The sequence below is a fragment of the Strix aluco genome, chromosome 24, assembly GCF_031877795.1.
Source record: "Strix aluco isolate bStrAlu1 chromosome 24, bStrAlu1.hap1, whole genome shotgun sequence".
NCBI lineage: Eukaryota > Metazoa > Chordata > Aves > Strigiformes > Strigidae > Strix > Strix aluco.
The window spans coordinates 2,016,050-2,028,815 of NC_133954.1; the positions used below are offsets into that span (position 1 = coordinate 2,016,050).

A 12,766-nucleotide genomic window follows, 5' to 3' on the forward strand; every position below is an offset into this window, starting at 1 on the left:
GGGTCAGTAACAGCCCGGGGATCCTGTGCTGACCATGCAAGTCTGATTCGTTTGTAATAACAAGTGGTCATGTGCAGGACTTTTTGCCATCCTCAATGCTCCTGCTTACAAATCTCTTTGTCAGAATTGACATGAGACCCAAACTTCCTTTAATTTGACCAAACAGGCAATAAAACCCATCTGGCTCAGCTGGCACGAGCACTCTCCAGCCAAAGCCGCTGTACTGCTTTACACCTGCAGAGATGTTGGCCCAAGTTTTGCTATAGCTGAGCTCCGGCCAGTAAAACTACCATTGATTTTCAGTTCTCCGAGTAAAAAAAATGGATTTTTTCTTTTTTTTCCCTAGAGGCTGGCAGAAGAACATCACCACCAGCACAGCCTTTCTTAGCATGACAGTGGGCTAATCAACCTGTGGCAGCCTGCATGGTAAAGAACATGCTTCCACCGAAACGAGTGGTTGGTTTCTAATAAAACCAACCAGATACTAATAATAAGTTTTAGAGTTCTTTAATAAATTATTATTTGCAGTCAGAACTTCATAGTAGGAGAGAGACAAACCAGAAAAACTCCCAGTGAAGGAAAACAAATGTCCTAAATGGATCTAAACATCCCCACGGCATTTTGGGAGCACTCCTCCCAAATCAGGGGGCTCTTATTTTTGTCCCCCCAGCATCACACAAGCATTTCTGCTTGCTGCCAGGTCACCTCCGCACCAGCACAGCACAGAGCGTGAGTCAAGGCTTCTTATTCTACAGGGAGACAGAAACTGGAAAAACTCGGGGGGGGGGGGGGGCAAAAAAAAAGCATGGATTTGAGCGTGTGTGTTAAAAATAGCTCGAGGGAAAGGGCAGGAGAAGGGCTGGGGTGCTGGCCAACAGGCTGTCAGGGGTATGGGCTTGTAGCTGCAGCTGTGTTTAAAACAGTGGGTTGCTACCAGCCTGCAACAAGCAGCAGGTGCCTGTGCTGCAGGAACTCTCCATTCCTCTTGAAAACAGCGGGGACTGTTTGTAAGAATGAAATAAAATATTTGCTCTAGGTAAGTGTGCTGACAAAAGGAGTGAAACTGAAGGGGAAAAAACCCCCATTCAGTGGAAATGTTTCCTCCTCTGTAGCGATGCCATGGATTTGTCTCTCGGCCCCAGCACAGGACTGGCAGGAAACAGTTCATCACGCGTGTTCTGCTGCCATGACAGAGCCGCGGTCCAAGCTGGTTTCCCACGCTGGGGACATGATAGAGGTGCCCCCGCCGGGGAACACACGGAAATGAGACTCAGCTGCCATTGCTTGTGTCTGTCAGAAGCACCTGCAATATTTGAAGGCTTTAGGACCGACAGCCAGGACAATGGCAGGAAACACCAGATGAGGGCATCAGCATCTCCAGACTTCTATTTCTGGTGACAGTAAAAACCCTTCCGTTTAATTAAAGACATCTCAAGCTCCCAGGGTGAGGCTGTTTATAGAGAGTGGGGGAAGGAGAAGCTCCTCAAACTACGGCCTGTTGAAGTAGCCTATTTTTGATCTCTTCTGATAGTGGGGTCTTACGAATTTATTGCGGAGTGTAATAAATCAGAGCAACGAGTGCCATCAGCTCGCACCTGCTGCTCAGAAACCACACCTGCAATCACCAGCTCCAGGCTCAACCAGCTCAGCTTTCCATCAGCTTCTGCAACTCTGCAGTGTGAGGAGAAAAATCTTGCCCCGTTGCAAGCAGGACTGGAGGAAGGCAGCACATACCTGTCTAAAGTAGCACTTAAACCAGGGCATCAGTGCTGGGAAGCCTCATCTCACAGCAAACCCACCCAGACACCCAGTGCCCAAGGCAGGAGGCAGCGGGGTGCACCTTGGGGTAGCACCGAGGCTCCCCATGCCCAGCTCCTCGGCGGGGGTTTTCCTTCTCCGGCTGGGCTGCTCAGCTGGTGTTTTGCAAGTGGGAAACTGAGGTGGAATGTGATAAAAGACGGGAGGATCGGAGCAGAAAAAAGAGCTGAAGGAAGCTCGAAAGCGTTGCCAACATAAGCCACCTCTGCCTGTGGGTGACAGCTCCAGCCAGCTGAGGTGCCACTTCCTTCCTGGACAGCGTGACCTGCAGGTTTGGTATGAATTTGGATGAGCTGTGGGGGGATGTGGGGTAGGGGAGAACGTTGTAGAGTCGGGCTGATGGTTGGACTCAATGATCCCGAGGGTCTTTTCCAACCTGAATGATTCTGTGATTCTGTTTAGGGGCGCCAGGAGCTCTGTCCTGCCAGGGGGGTTGTGCTTTGCCCCTGCAGGGGCTGCAGAGCCAGGGGCAGTGGCCGTGGCCCAAGGGGCGGGTGTCCCCGTGGGGCTCTGGTGCCTGTGACATCACAGAGGAGAAGTCACCGAGGGATGTCACCAGGGTGCCAGCCGGCAGCACCCGCTGCAGTACGGCTCGGGCCAGCGGTGAGTGAGGCCGGCGGGGGGAAGGCTGGGCCGGACGAGGGCCGGGGCAGAAGCTCTGGCCCCTCAGGGGGGTTTCTACAGCCGGGGCGAGGGCGCAGCCGCTGCGGGGAGCGCCTGGGGCAGGGCAGGTGCCGCCCTCGGGGCTGGGCGCAGGGGTGCCGGGGCTGCCAGCCACGGCCAGTGCCTGGGGGCTGTGGGGAGACGTCCCCGTCCCTGCAGCGCTCACCACCCTCCCCCTTACTGCCTCCCAGCTCCCTCGGGCCCTCTCCCACCTGGCCCCAGCCCTGGCATATTCTCCCCTGCTGCCCCAGCCGCCACCTCCCTCCCACCCAGCCCCACTGAGCCCCTTCTCTCCCTCCTGCTCCTCCAGACCATGGCTGTGTTCATCACCCGCATCCTGACCCTGCTGAGCATCGTGCAGTATGTGCTCAGAGCCGGGGACCGGCAAGACGCGGCCACGCAAGAGCTCCTGCGGCAGCGCGAGGAGCAGGAGCGGCAGATGACCCGGCTGCTGGAGGAGATGGAGCAGAGCAGCCAGGAGCAGCGCGGCCTCGCTCCGGAAGGCCTGCTCCTCTGGGCCTGCCAGCACTGGTGGTTCTGGGCCTCCGCCGACGCCCTGCTCGTGCTCTTGGGGCTCTACTGGCTGCCCAGGCAGCGCAGCGCTGACAGCGACAGCGACAGCCAGCAGGGAAGCGCCAGCGGTGCCGAGGAGCCTCAGAGAGAGGAGGACGAGGACTGCGAGGGCAAAGCAGAGCCCAGTGACACCCTGGCTGGAGACAAGCCTCTGCAGAAGGCAGGGAGCTCCGCGGTGCCTGCCAAGCAAGCCTGCCCCAAGAACTCCCTCCTGACGGGGCCGCATCCACCCTTGGGACAGGGCAGCACCTACGAGCGCCCCCAGAACAACGTCCCCAAGCACCTGCTGCTCGCGCCCCTGAGACCACCCCTGGGGCACGTCGTCCGCCAGCGCCGGGCACCGCGGGGGCTCTGCCGGCGACGCGCTGCTGCACCCCCAGCAGCTCCTGACGGGGAACGTGCTGCGCCGCCTCCTCTGCCCCGGGAGCATCCCAACACCAGCCGGGTCCCCGCTTCCCGCGCAGCCTCTGACCCGCTCCGCTGGCACGCTGCTCCAGCTCGGAGGCGCAGGAGGGCGTCAATAAATACCCCATAGAAATAATATTGATAGTAGTATAAAGAAATAGATAAATACCCTAAAGAAATCCCCAATAAATTAGTTTGGTTTAAGCAATCCCGTGTCCGTGAGTGTCTGGGCAGCACTGTGCTGGGGAACGTCACCCCTTGGCTCCATCTCCGCTCTGCAACAAACTGATGAAGTTTGTTGTTGAATTTACGTTTGCAGTGGTTACACTCAGACCTCTAGTGCCTCCTTCTCTCTCTTCTCCTGGTGTTCCCCACATGCCCTCCTCCCCGCCTCCTTTCCCACAGCCCCGACCACCTCTGTCCTTGCTCCCAAGGCCGCCGCTGAAATCAGCTGTTCCATCCCCGGGTCGGGCTTTTCCTGGCTGAGATCAACCCACCACACGCGGGTCCCTTCTTTGCCTCGGGGAAAGAGCACAGAAGGCACAAACAAAAGTCATTAGATTAGGAACGAGCAGAGTACCGGCAGGCAAGGATCTCTGGAGTTCAGGGATGTGTGAAAATGTCTCTTTGTCCCCAAAATGAGAATTAATGCCATGTGTGGTGATTCGTGTCCCTACAGCGACCGACCGACGAGAAGATTTCGCCATCTCCTGGGCGCCCGCTAAAGCTCCATCTTAAGTAAGCGGAGGTTGCTGCAGGCACGGCACTGCCCCCAGCAGCTGGGAGGAGGAGGAGGGGGTGGCCGAGGGGGGTTTGGGAAACACCCCCCCTCCCCAAATGGCCAAATCCCCAACCCCCAGCTACTCCCCGAGGGCGAGGCAGGAGCAGACCCACTGCAGCACCGCCACGGTCTGGAGCCGGCGGCAAAGGGGGAGCTGGAGCGGGGTGAAATGAAGGGGCACGGCGGGGGCGGGGGGGGCACTGGGACTGGGGGGGTCAGTGGGAGCAGGGAGGGGTGGGGAACTGGGAGCTGCTGGTTTTAACGGAGCTGGTCCCACCCCAACCCCTGCCCTCCCCTGGGCAGGGCGGGTCAAAGGCTCCGATAATGGTGGGGCTTGTGCGAGTGGGTGTGCAAAGGTTGGGGCTTGTGTAAAGGCTCGTGCAAGCTTTGGGGCTGGGGAAAGGCTCCTGCAACGTTTGGGACTCGTACAAACGCCTGTGCAAAGGCCTGTGCGACGCGCAAGCTTGTACAAACGCACGTGCCACGTCCGGGGCTGGTGCAAATGCAGGTGCAACACCTGGGACTTGTTCAAAGCCCCATTTGCACAAGTGCAGAGCCCTGTTGCGGGTGCAAGAGCCCCAGGACGCGGAGGGACAGGGCTGCACTGCGGGGCACTGGGATAAACTGCAGGGCACTGGGCGGCTCGGGGGGGCACTGGGATGAACCGGGGGGCACTGGGAGTTTATTGGGTTATTAACTGCATGCGGGTGCAGGTATTAACAGGGGGTCACCGGGGGGGGGGGGGGGGGGGGGGGCGGGCAGCCCTGGAAGGGGGTCCCAGGACCCCTGGGGGACATCGACAGGCCCCCAGCTCACACCCTGTCACCCCCCCATCCCCGAGGGGTCCTACCCAGTACACTGGGAGACACTGGGAGATACCGGGGGGGGCAGGAATGGGGAAACTGGGGGACATCCAGGGACACTCTGGGGACCCCCAAGACACCGTCTCTGTCACCACTGAGGGATCACGGGACACTGGGGGGGGCCACAGGGACACTGGGGGGGGCCACAGGCCACCCTCTGGGGTGCACTTCAAGACTGGGGGACAAGTGTTAGTGACAGAACAAAGAACCAAAACAAAGGCCAAAACACTCTGAGCACTTTACACAGTATTTCCTAAGAGTCATGACCTTATTTTCCCCAAATTCTTCCACTTCAGACAAAATAATCTCCATTGAGCTTTGAACAAACAAAAGAAGCCACCTAATACCTTCTCTGCTTCCCCTCCACGTCCTCCAGAAGGTGCCTGATGGTCACAAAGCCACCGACCCAGCAAGTCCACATTTATTTCATGCAGCCGGTCTGGTACAGCCAGGAATCCTGTGCAACCAGAGAGACACAATTACAGACAGCAGCTGGTACTGAAAAACTAAGCACAGTTCAGCAGAGTAAAGGCAGGGAGATCTCAAAGCAGGAACCAAGTCCTGCACGGAGGATGCAAAACAAGCGCACATCTCACCTTTTAGCTTCAAAGGAGTCGGACTTCTCCATTAATGTTGCTTTTGTATAAAACTTCCAGTTACACAATGCCCTTATAGAACAGTAATGAGTAAATAATATATTACAAGAGTAAAACTTGTGGAAAAAGATCCTAAAAGATCAGGCAGAGCACTGCTCTTTTCTTTGAAAGAAAACAACCAAACCCCCAGAGCAGTCAAGCTGCTTTCTGCAGGCTGGACACGGCCTCCAGGACTATTCTGCATCAGCCTGAGGGTCAATCCCGTATATTCCTCTCACCCTTCGGCTCACGGAGGATCAGCCACAGAACAAATGGATTCACGGGCAGAGACTGGGTAACTCTGATCATTAACGCTCCTGGCAGCTGCGGGGACATCTACCACCCGGCTTATCTACAATGTCTCGTGCAACACACAGGCACTGAGAAATCCCTCTATTTTCCCCGGGAAATACCATTTGTGGCACGTCTGGCCACGTTTCTGGGGGTCATAGGAAAGTACAACTTCCAGGAAACAACAGTGTCAGCTGAAGCCTGCTCATTATCACCTTCACCTGAAAAAAACAACGCCCAGACGTCCAACAAACAACAAAACCAGAAGCACACACGCCACCAGCGATGTGCCTGTCCCAGAACACTGCAAGATACAGGTAGGATTGCCAGAAGCTTTTGAACTGCTGTGCAAAGCGGTGTCCGTTCACAGCATTTTAAGGAGCGTGTGAATGTGCAAAAGGAAAACCTGCCAGGAGATGGCGACTGCAAACCCTAAACGGAACTACGGCCCCAGCAGAAAATAGATCATCGTTGCTTTTCCGCCTTAGAAAGCCGATCTGAACCCGTGACTGTTAACTGTGACCCGAGGCAGACGTGACCACGGCCCCTCAAGCCTTCTGGAGGTGCAGGTGGGACTGAACAGGGTGGGGGCACTCGGAACAGGCTCACCCAGGCAGGCTGGGCACGGTCACCCCCACGTCTCTCCACCAGCACTTGCCAACGCTGTTCCCCTGGGGTATCCAGAGCTGCAGGCAGGGAACGGGAAAGCATCTCCTCTAACACCAGCGTTCAGCCCAGAACTCTGCCTCCCCAGCGCCCAAACGGGACAAAACCCAAACTGGGCCCCTTCTCCTCACGCCGGGCCAGAGTTTGGGACGCCAACGGGATGCCACAGCGTGGGAAAGCTCCAAGGACACAGCCTAAGGGAACCGGAGCTCCCCGGGTCTCAGAGTAATTCTAGAGCTAAAGCGGGGGCAGACATCAACTCCAGATCAGATAATACATGCCAGCGCTCATCCCTGACCCGGGAAGGCAGCCTCCTCCCGGCCTGCCCAAGGGGTTCCAACCCAGCACACTTTCTTCCCAAAGTGGGACGCTGCCTTATTGCGGCGTGACGCCACTCACCCGCTCCTGGAGACGGCACCAGAGGGACACGGCACAAGCCATCAAGACGCTGTCTGGGAGCACCAGAGCCCTCTGGGGACTGTTCTTCACCACGGGGCCCCTGAGAGAGAAAACAGGAGACAGAAGAGATGGTGAGACGTTTCAGCTACGGCGGAGCTAGCTGTGCGCAACAGGACTGAGACTGAGCCCTTTTGCTCGGGGGAAAAGTGCACAGCAGAGAAATACCCGCTGAACAGAAATCTCCAGCTAAACAGAGGGAAAAAAGCAGATTTGAGGAGCACAACATAGCAACAGACTACCACAAGACTTCTTTTGTACGGTACTAGAGTGTAAACACACTCCACACGCATCAAAACTGGTCCGTAACTGTACATTCCGTACAATTGCTCCCTCATTATTTAAACATAATTTAATACGCAGCAATCTATAGTTCTGTGCAAATCAGTATCTAGAGAATCCAAACCTTTCCTCTTCCTCTGGCCAGACGCATCTTTCACCTCAACGTGCACCGAGAAGCATTCGGAAAACCCCAAAGCGATTGTCTACAAAACCCCAGTAACGCCCGTAGCTAAGGAATATTCGGAGAAGCCGCTGCAGAATTCACGGTGAGCGCAGACAACATCACCAGTGGAGGAGCTTCAGCAGCACAGTGTTCCCAGAGCTGGCAGCTTCTTTAGCAGATGAACCTCAACAGCTCTGCCCGCTGCGGTTTTTTGCCCCGGAAGGTACCGAGTTCGTTTCTGCCCCTCAGACACTTCTCGCCGCGTTTCCTCCCCCCGGCCCTGCCGAGGCCGCACGCGCCGAGCTCAGTGCCCGAGCAGAGGCACCGATTCCCCTCCGAGCACCCGCCGGTTCTTCCCCCGGCACCCGATCGCCCGCTCAGCCCCGCTGCCGGCTCCCCCGCCCCGCTGGGACGAGCGGCCGAGCCCGGAGCCCCCCCGCCCCCCTCGGGCCCAGGCACCGGCGGCCGCAGCCGGGCCCTTCCCCCGCCGCGCGGTACCTGCACGCGCCGCCGCCGCTGCCGCCGCCGCCGCCGGAAAGAGCGTCCCGGGGCGCGGCGGGGCCGAGGCAGCTCCGGCAAGGCCCCCGCTAGAGGTGCCCTTCCCAGCGCCTGACCCGCGCGTGCCGGCGGGCACAGGGACGCCCTGGGCACGGCAGGACCCCGCCCGGAAGCCGCGGCTCTGAGCAGAGCCCGGCGCCGGAGCCAGCCGCGGGGCAGGGCCGTGCAGCCGCGCTTCCTCTCACAAATAAACTCTTTTTCTGCCCAGTTCAGCCCGTGAGGCTGCGTGCGGGGTGAGTTCCTGGTGTTGGGCCCTGCAGCTGCGATCCGCGCCGCGCGGAAACATCCTTCGGAGAGTACAAGGGAAAGTGTGTGTAACGCTGCTGGCACAGGGCACAGGCAATAAGGTCTCTTTGTTTCTTTATTTCGGGCGGTGGGGGGTGGTACGGGGGGAGGGCTCTGGGGGAGGGGTTTGAGGCGTTGCGGCGTGCGTTGGGTTTTTTGCGGGGTTTTCAAGGGGGGTTGGGTGTTTTTTTCCAGCCAATACTTGTCCGGCGTGTCACAGCACTCATCTTCCCGCAGGGCAGTCAGTGGCAGTTCACCGCCATGAAGCTCTTCCTTAAGCGATTCAGACTTTGCACCTGGCGACAGGATTTGTACCGCCCGGCGCTGCGTTCAGAGCGGGGCTGCCAGGGCCGTGGTGGAGCGAGGGCGTTTGGGTGAGCGGCTGCGAAGGAATTTTGCAGCAGGGAGCGGGGCCAGGGAAGGGATCTGACCCCTGGGCTCGGCCCTGGTGAGGCCGCCCCTCGATGAGTGGGTTCGGTTTTGGGCCCCTCACTCCAAAAAGGCCGTTGAATGACTCGAGCGTGTCCAGAGAAGGGCAACGGAGCTGGTGCAGGGTCTGGAGCACAGGTCTGATGGGGAGCGGCTGAGGGAACTGGGGGGGTTTAGTGTGGAGAAGAGGAGGCTGAGGGGAGACCTCCTGGCCCTCTACAACTCCCTGAAAGGAGGGTGCAGAGAGGGGGGATGAGTCTCTTGAGCCAAGGAACCAGCGCCAGGACCAGAGGGAATGGCCTCAAGCTGCGCCAGGGCAGGGTCAGACTGGCTCTTAGGAAGGATTTCTTTGCAGAAGGGGCTGTTGGGCGTTGGAATGGGCTGCCCAGGGCAGGGGGGGAGTCCCCATCCCTGGAGGGGTTGAAGAGTCAGGTTGACCCAGCGCTGAGGGAGCTGGTGGAGTTGGGAACGGTCAGGGTGAGGTTCATGGCTGGACTGGAGGAGCTTCGAGGGCTTTTCAAGCTGAGATGATTCTGTGATTCTATGAATTCCATGGGGTTTCAGGTGGGAAGGGGTCTCTGGAGGTCATCGAGTCCACCCCCCCTGCTCCAGCAGAGCCAGTTGTGCAGGACCATGTCCAGTTGGATTTTGAGTAACTCCAAGGCTGGAGACTCCACAACCTCTCTGTGCAGCCTGTGCCGGTGTTTGACCCACCCTCGCAGTAAAAAAAAGTGTGTTTTCTTGTGTGCAGGTGGGGTTTTATGTGTTTCATTTGTGCCCGTGGCCTCTTGCCCTGTTGGTGGGCGCTGCTGAGGAGTGCCTGGCTCCCTCGGCCTCCTTCCATCCCATCGGGTGTTTGTGCACATTGCCAAGATCCCCCTGAGCCTTCAACAGGCTGCACAGCCCCAGCTCGCTCAGCCTCGTGCTCCGTCCCCTTCGTGGCCCATCCCTGGACCCTCTCCAGTCTGTCCCCGCCTCTCTTGTCCTGGGGATCCCAGCGCTGGACACAGCACTCGGGGGCGGCCTCACCAGCGCCGAGCGATTCCCCAGGAAGGCCGGGGAAGATGCATTCTGCCAGCACTGACAAAAGGGCCTATCCAAGGTAAAAAGCAATAAAATTCCTCCTTCTCGAGAAATGCAGTTAAGTATATATACTGATGGAAAGGAGTAACAGGTTTAAATATACCAGATGTGAAATAAATGTGATGCTGTAAGTCATTCTCAAGGAGAAGGTGCCTGCTTTCACTTGAATCGTCCTAATTGAACATTTAGTCGCTTAAGAAGCATAGCAGTGAGAGAGGCCACGCTCTCTGAAGCTGATAATCTGTTCCTACTGGATAGTATCTAACTCCTGAAAAGCGACCCAGCGCAGCCTTGGTGCTGCAGAGCTGGGAGGGCTGTTCGGGGGCTGCGGGCTGTGGCACACTGCAGGCACTGGGCAGTTTGCCTGAAATACAATTGAAATGATGCGACAAGCAAAGGGAGTAAAAGCAACCCCACCTCTCTGCTTATAAAGAGATTTTTAATAGGATGCATCAATGACGGTCAGAAATAACACTTTGATCATCTAATTTTACAGTGAAAAACCATTGTGCTGTCAGGTTCTCATTTCTTGCCCTTTCCAGCATTGTTGTAACTGAAAATAAGGCCATTTCCTCCAGGTTCTTTGCTGTGGGATCAGTCAAAATGAAAACACATTTAAAACTGAGTGATCATACTTGTTTTTTCCCACGCTGATAAAAACACGTGTCTGTGTTTCTCAAGAGTTGTACTTCCCATTCATCCCTAAAGAAGTCATCTTGCTTAAAGCACAAGAAAACAAGGATTTTCTTCATGTGTGTTACAGGTTCCTTTGAGGCCCAGAGATAAACGCACCGAATGACAATTCCAGTCTTTGCTGCATTCAGGTGAGTGAGATGGTTTTGTCCCTCAAAAGAAGCCCTGTGAAAACGAGAACTAGTTTTTGTTTATACTGACTCCTGAGTGTGTGTAAAATATGGATAATGTGGGCACCGTTTGAGAAGAATAACCCCAGTCTGTGGTGTACTTTATGAGACTGTATGTTCTGGAAAGGTCCAGAAGGAAAGATGTAGTCGCTTTCAATTGTTTAACAGAAACAAGTTTCTAGAGGCCACAAAACCCCAGTGTTCGCATATTTCTCTTAGCAAGTGGTGACCTAGAGACAGTGTGCTGCAACGTGGGATTCCTGAGGGAGCGGCATCGATTTCCCTGAGATTCCCTAATTTGCTATCCACCCAAACTCCGGTGATAACACAGTGGAGGCAAATCCGTATCATTCTGAACAACGCGGAAACACCTAAAGTCCCATTCCGTGTTACGTGCTAGATGCCATCGCAGGCAATAAAAACTAATAATTTTGTTCCCATTTTGGTCGTATAGATTTTACAGAGAAGTTTTTTACCTCTTCTCCCACCAAAAGCCAAAGATTTAAGAGCAAGCGAGTGGGGCAAGACAACAGCCAATGACTTTGGAATTCAGAAATGTTTAGAAATCAGCGAGTTTGTTAGTCAGAAGGAGTGAAGGGAGGGAATGGGCGGGGAGTACAGAAGTAGTGCTTAACTGTGTACCCAAGGAAAAGATTTTATTTTCCCTTTTTGGAAGGAAAAGGGGTTTTTCCCACACCTTTCTAATTGCCTTGAGAAATGCACTACAATCCTCTTCGCTGAGAGCACAGAGCACTGCAGCAGCACCAGCCGTGCTGGATACATTTCTCTGAGCCTTATATTTGGCAACACGATCATGAGCTGCGATCACCCTTTGAACCTGAGCAGTTCCCTCATAAATCTGCAAAGAAAATTGCAATGATGTGAGGTGGGCATTTAAAAAGTATGCTGACAGATCTTTCCACACTCGTCAGCCTTCCTAGCACTAATGCAGTGGGGGTTGGGATGTGCAGAAAGACAGAGAAAACTGAACAAATTCCAGCGTGACGTGAGTAACTGCAGTGGGCTGAACGCAGGGAACCACATGCAGGGTGCTGAGGGACAGCCTGGTTCTCTCGGATGCTCTTGTCAAAAGGCAGCACGGTTCTCATGAACTGAACAGGCATTCTGGGTGAAGGAGGATGGGGAAATGCCTCATCCGGGGAAGGAAACACATAACACATAATTGGGTTTTACAAAGTAGGTTTTGAAACCGCGGGTGGAGGAGAGGAGGTGACCTGTGCTAAAAGTGTTGCATTTTCTTTGAGTAGCCTTTCCAGGCCGTCGCAAATGTTCCCTTTCATCCATTTATTCCCACTGCTCCTTCTTAACTAGTACTTTCTTCAGTACAGTATTTCTTTTTTAGTTTATTTTGTTTTTTAACCACGTATTCTTGCATCTTTCTCTAGAAACATTCTGCACCTTCCCTCTGTTCTCTCTGGCTTGCTGGCAGCCCCGTGGGAGATACACACCAGAGCACGTGTGTAGGTCGAATGCCACCTGCTCCCCAGGTACAGTGCAACGGGATTCGGGGGCAGCACAGTTTTGGGGTTTCAGTGTTTCACCTCCTCCCAGTTCTGCCAAAACTTGCTTTGGCAGATTGCTCCGCTGCAGGCAAATTCCCTTTCTCTGTAGTCACAACATAGGGATAATCTTCCCAAGAACCTTACAAAACTTCTACAAAATGCAGACGCTGTAACCTCTGGTCCCATTCGTTTTTTGGTTCAGAGGAAATGGTTCATTCTCAGAGTGAATTCTCTGCCTGCTGCTGCTTCCCCCATATTTAAATTATTTGCTGATGAAGACAGCCATGAAACTCGAGTGTAAAGACGTCAGACCCCACAACCTCCTTCAGTAACCACGAGAAAGGGTTTGGTCTATCAGCCAATGGGAGCAGTTTCAAGCCTGTCCTGGTTTAACCAGGATAGAGTTAAGTTTCGCCAGCAGTGGGGGGG

The 12,766-nt window shown here is 55.3% G+C and overlaps 1 protein-coding gene, 1 long non-coding RNA gene and 1 other non-coding gene across 28 annotated transcripts in view; 1 reads left to right on the top strand and 2 right to left on the bottom strand.

Moving 5' to 3' along the window:
• LOC141934042 (uncharacterized) overlaps nucleotides 1–12,766 on the bottom strand; it is a 151,134-nt gene that overhangs the window by 92,541 nt on the left and 45,827 nt on the right. For 24 of the 26 annotated variants that reach the window (XR_012626268.1, XR_012626269.1, XM_074849236.1 and 21 more), the window contains exons 6-7: nucleotides 7,095–7,194; nucleotides 5,451–5,560 (exon numbers count right to left, since the gene is read on the bottom strand). Coding sequence is in view for 24 of the 26 variants with exons in the window: in XM_074849236.1 (XP_074705337.1) it covers nucleotides 5,451–5,560; nucleotides 7,095–7,194 (210 nt within the window). In the remaining 2 variants the exon portion in view is untranslated. Of the gene's footprint in view, nucleotides 1–491; nucleotides 3,745–5,450; nucleotides 5,561–7,094; nucleotides 7,195–12,766 lie in introns of those variants that run through there. The other 2 variants (XM_074849261.1, XM_074849260.1) reach the window with 2 other exon arrangements.
• LOC141934455 (small nucleolar RNA SNORD45) lies at nucleotides 6,910–6,994 on the bottom strand. The gene has a single exon (XR_012626337.1). It is a non-coding gene; the product is annotated as a small nucleolar RNA SNORD45 (small nucleolar RNA).
• LOC141934049 (uncharacterized) lies at nucleotides 8,293–12,688 on the top strand. The gene is made up of 5 exons (XR_012626270.1): nucleotides 8,293–8,501; nucleotides 8,677–8,813; nucleotides 9,620–9,970; nucleotides 10,715–10,775; nucleotides 12,221–12,688. It is a non-coding gene; the product is annotated as an uncharacterized LOC141934049 (long non-coding RNA).